Source organism: Corvus brachyrhynchos, unplaced genomic scaffold (assembly GCF_000691975.1).
Source record: "Corvus brachyrhynchos isolate BGI_N302 unplaced genomic scaffold, ASM69197v1 scaffold72, whole genome shotgun sequence".
NCBI classification, from domain to species: domain Eukaryota; kingdom Metazoa; phylum Chordata; class Aves; order Passeriformes; family Corvidae; genus Corvus; species Corvus brachyrhynchos.
In genome coordinates, this window is record NW_008236763.1 from 1790550 (window position 1) to 1793963 (window position 3414).

General features: G+C 54.8%; 1 protein-coding gene across 1 annotated transcript in view; it reads left to right on the forward strand.

Moving 5' to 3' along the window:
• Positions 1-283, forward strand: part of LOC103625376 (acidic mammalian chitinase) — a 6434-nt gene extending 6151 nt beyond the window's left edge. The window contains 1 exon segment of the mRNA XM_008644795.2: positions 4-283. Within this exon segment, the coding sequence (XP_008643017.2) occupies positions 4-206 (203 nt within the window). The 3' untranslated portion in view covers positions 207-283.
• The last annotated feature ends 3131 nt before the right edge of the window (positions 284-3414 follow it).

Below are 3414 nucleotides of genomic sequence, written 5' to 3' on the forward strand. Positions count from 1 at the left end.
GAGCCCCCCCCACACCGCCGACGAGCGGCGGCTTCGGCGGCTCCGGCGGCAGCGGCTTCTGCGCCGGGAAACCCAACGGGATCTACGCAGACCCCGACAACAAGAGGAACTTCTACAGCTGCGTGAACGGGCAGACCTTCGTGCAGAGCTGTGAGCAGGGGCTGGTCTTCGACCCCGTCTGCTCCTGCTGCAACTGGCCCCAGTGATCCCAACCTTTTTCCAGCCATCCCTCAGATCCAATTGTTGGCACCGCTGGTGATTAAATAAAGCTTTCTGTAAACAATCCTCTGTGGTTCGACTTCTTTTTTTCTGGCTGGTTTTCACCAGCTCTTGGCTCTCCGGGAATCCTGGAGTGCGTGGCTATTAGAATTCCCGACGGCAGGTGTCAATGTTGCCTGCTCTTCTTCCCAGCCCTGTGGGGCTGGAGGGATTTTCCAGGAGTCTTCCGGCAACATTTGGAGGAGCAAAGTGGTTGCAGGCCAGAAAGCTGAGTCGTTGTTCCTCTTTGTTCAGTCACAGATCGAGATCCGTGGTGAAGAGGAATTTTTTTTGCAGTTTTGTATAGAAATGGAGCACTTTGGCCTTGCCATAGGTAAAAAAAAACCACGATAAAGGCAGTTGGTTTCTCCAGGGTTTTAAAGCCTGTGTAAGACATGGAATCATGGAATCCCAGCCTGGTTTGGGTTAGAAGGGACCTTAAAGTTCATCCCATTCCATCCCCTGCCATGGGCAGGGACACCTTCCACCATCCCAGGTTGCTCCAACCTGGCCTTGGACACTTCCAGGGATCCAGGGGCAGCCACAGCTTCTCTGGGAAATCCATTCCAGGGCCTCCCCACCCTCACAGGGAAGAATTCCTTCCCAATATCCCATCTAACCCTGCCCTCCTTCACCCTAAGGCCATTCCCCCTTTTCCTGTCACTCCAGGCCCTTGTCCAAAGTCCCTCTCCAAGCCATGACTAGTTCAGGGTTAAAGAGAAATTATTCAACATTTCCATCCCAAACCTCACCCAACCCTGCCAGGACGCCTGCTAAGGCATCCATCCATTTATTTACCCGCCCAGGAATCCCATCCCTTACGGCAGAGCACCCCAGAGCCTTGGCAGAGATAAATCCATCCCTTCTGCCCCTCTCAAATGTCCCATCACGTCATCCCTGCGCGTGTCCGTCCTTCCCTGGGCGCACACGGAGCTGCTTGTCATCCCTGCGCATGTCCGTCCTTCCCTGGGCGCACACGGAGCTGCTGGAAGGGGGGCGAGGAGCTGGCTGGAATGCTGGCAGGGCTGGCATCTGCTCAACTGCCTCGGGAGAGGGATTTGGGAGCTGGCCTGGTCCAAATTTCTTCCTGTTCTTCCAAGCAGAACATCTGGGGTCGCCGCAGGATGGAGGTCGCAGCTGCCGTGAGATCCATCCTGTGGGAAGCCCTGGATGAAGGCCCAGCATCGTTACCGGAGGTGCAGCACAGAATCCCAGAATCCCTGAGGCTGGAACAGCCCCCCAGGACCATCGAGTCCAAGCTGTGCCTGATCCCCACCTTGTCACCAGCCCAGGAGTGCCTTGGACACCTCCGGGAGTTCCTTGGACACCTCCAGGGATGGGGATTCCACACAGTCTCTCCAGGAGCACAGCAAATATCTGGCAGCTGCTTTGGGTCAGATTCATGGCAAGAAAACTCCTCAAATTCCCTCCTCCCAAAGGTCTTGGTCAGGAGATCCACGAAGTTCCGGGCATTCCTTGTGTTCGGGCCAGCCAGGAACGCTCCTCTCTCCCCGAGTCCCATGAGCTCCGTGGAAAGGGCTCCATTTTCCAGCTCTTTCCCCCAATCCCGACTCCCCATTCCTCTGTTCCCACCTTCCCCTGGCGTTTGATTTCCCTTCTCTCCACAGCTCATGCAAGAGGCGCTGATATTCAGACACCAGCCCTCCCCTGCTCCCGGGGAGGATTCCTGCCTCCCTTCCTCCCTCATTCCCAGAAATGCCAGCTCTGACTCACCCTGCTTACGAAATCCTGCAGCCATTCCCCCCCGCTGCCGCTTCTCCAGCGTGCTCTGCTCACCCCTCGTCCCCAGGGATGTTTCGGGAGGACTCAGAAGAGTTTTTCCACGAGGATTCCATGCGGCGCTGCCGTCTCCCATTGTCCATCCCTCCCTTCCAGCGCATCTTCCATCGTTCCTCGTCCCCCCCCCGGCGCTCAGCTGCTGCCATCAGGCTCTGTAAACAAATTTCGAGCCTCTGCGATGTTGCGAAACGCCTCCCACTCGATTTCTGACCGTCCTGTTCCCCAAATAACCCTGACTCTGCTCTGCTGGCATCTCCCTGACGTTCCCTGGAGCTCGGCATCGCCTTCCCCTGTGCCGGTGAGCTCCGGGCAGCTCCGTGCGCCTGGGAATGGGCTGCAGATCCTTCCACCTATCCCAAAATCAATCCCGACGTTATTTCCTGCTTTTCCAAGCCTTCAGACACATTCCCAAATCCCTTCCCTGCACATAAACGTATCCACGCTCAGCACAGGTGGGAAAAAGAACTCCAGAAATGCTGGATCCACAGGAACGAGCGGGCTCACGGGTGTTGTTTTGGCTCAGGAAATATCTCATGGATAATTGGAGCTTTGTTTCAGCCACTCTGGATTTTCCTTGATTTTTTTTTTTTTTTAATGGGCCTTATGTGGCATGAATTTGTATTTATTTGTTTATTTGTTTGTTTACTATAGCCTGATCTTTTAAAGATTGGATTTATTAAAGCGTGTAATCTCCCCAAATCCATTTAGGATTGGTAACACATCTCCCGGCCCGAGCTGATATCAGCTGTTATTTAGGGGGAAAAAAATATCAGCACCGGGCAGGTCCTGAACTCCTCCCAGCCAGGATTCCAAGTGGCAGCTCCCAGCGTGGAGCAGGACCCGTTTTCCTCATCCATCCCCATCACCGGGGAAGCACCAGATGTTCTGAACTGGGAGCTGAGACAAACTGGGAGAGCTGAGGGTTAATCCATCCCCCAACACAGGGATGTGGGGACAACATCCTGCATTTCATCCTGGGGGTTTTTTTTGGAGCTTTAGACCTCGCCAGGACCTCAGGAAGCGCCTCCCTTGTCCCCCTGAACCCTTCTGAGGATGCTCTGCCCCCACAGCCCCATCCCAGCTCATCTAATTACGGCCTAAGCCCTCCTGGTGAGGCAACATCTGCCCATTCCCGATTAATCCGTGTTCCCGAGCTCCACAACCGGAGCCATCTGGGCAGGGAAGGCGGATGAGCTTCCCATGAAACATTTACAGCAACATCGAGGCAACTGTTGCTGAGACAACCCAGCCCATCCCGTGTTTCCGACATCCAGGCTGCCAAAAAAAAACCCCCGGGAAAATAAAACAGAGGGGTCTAAAAAATAAAGGGATCATCACATCTCCCCTTGCCAGGGT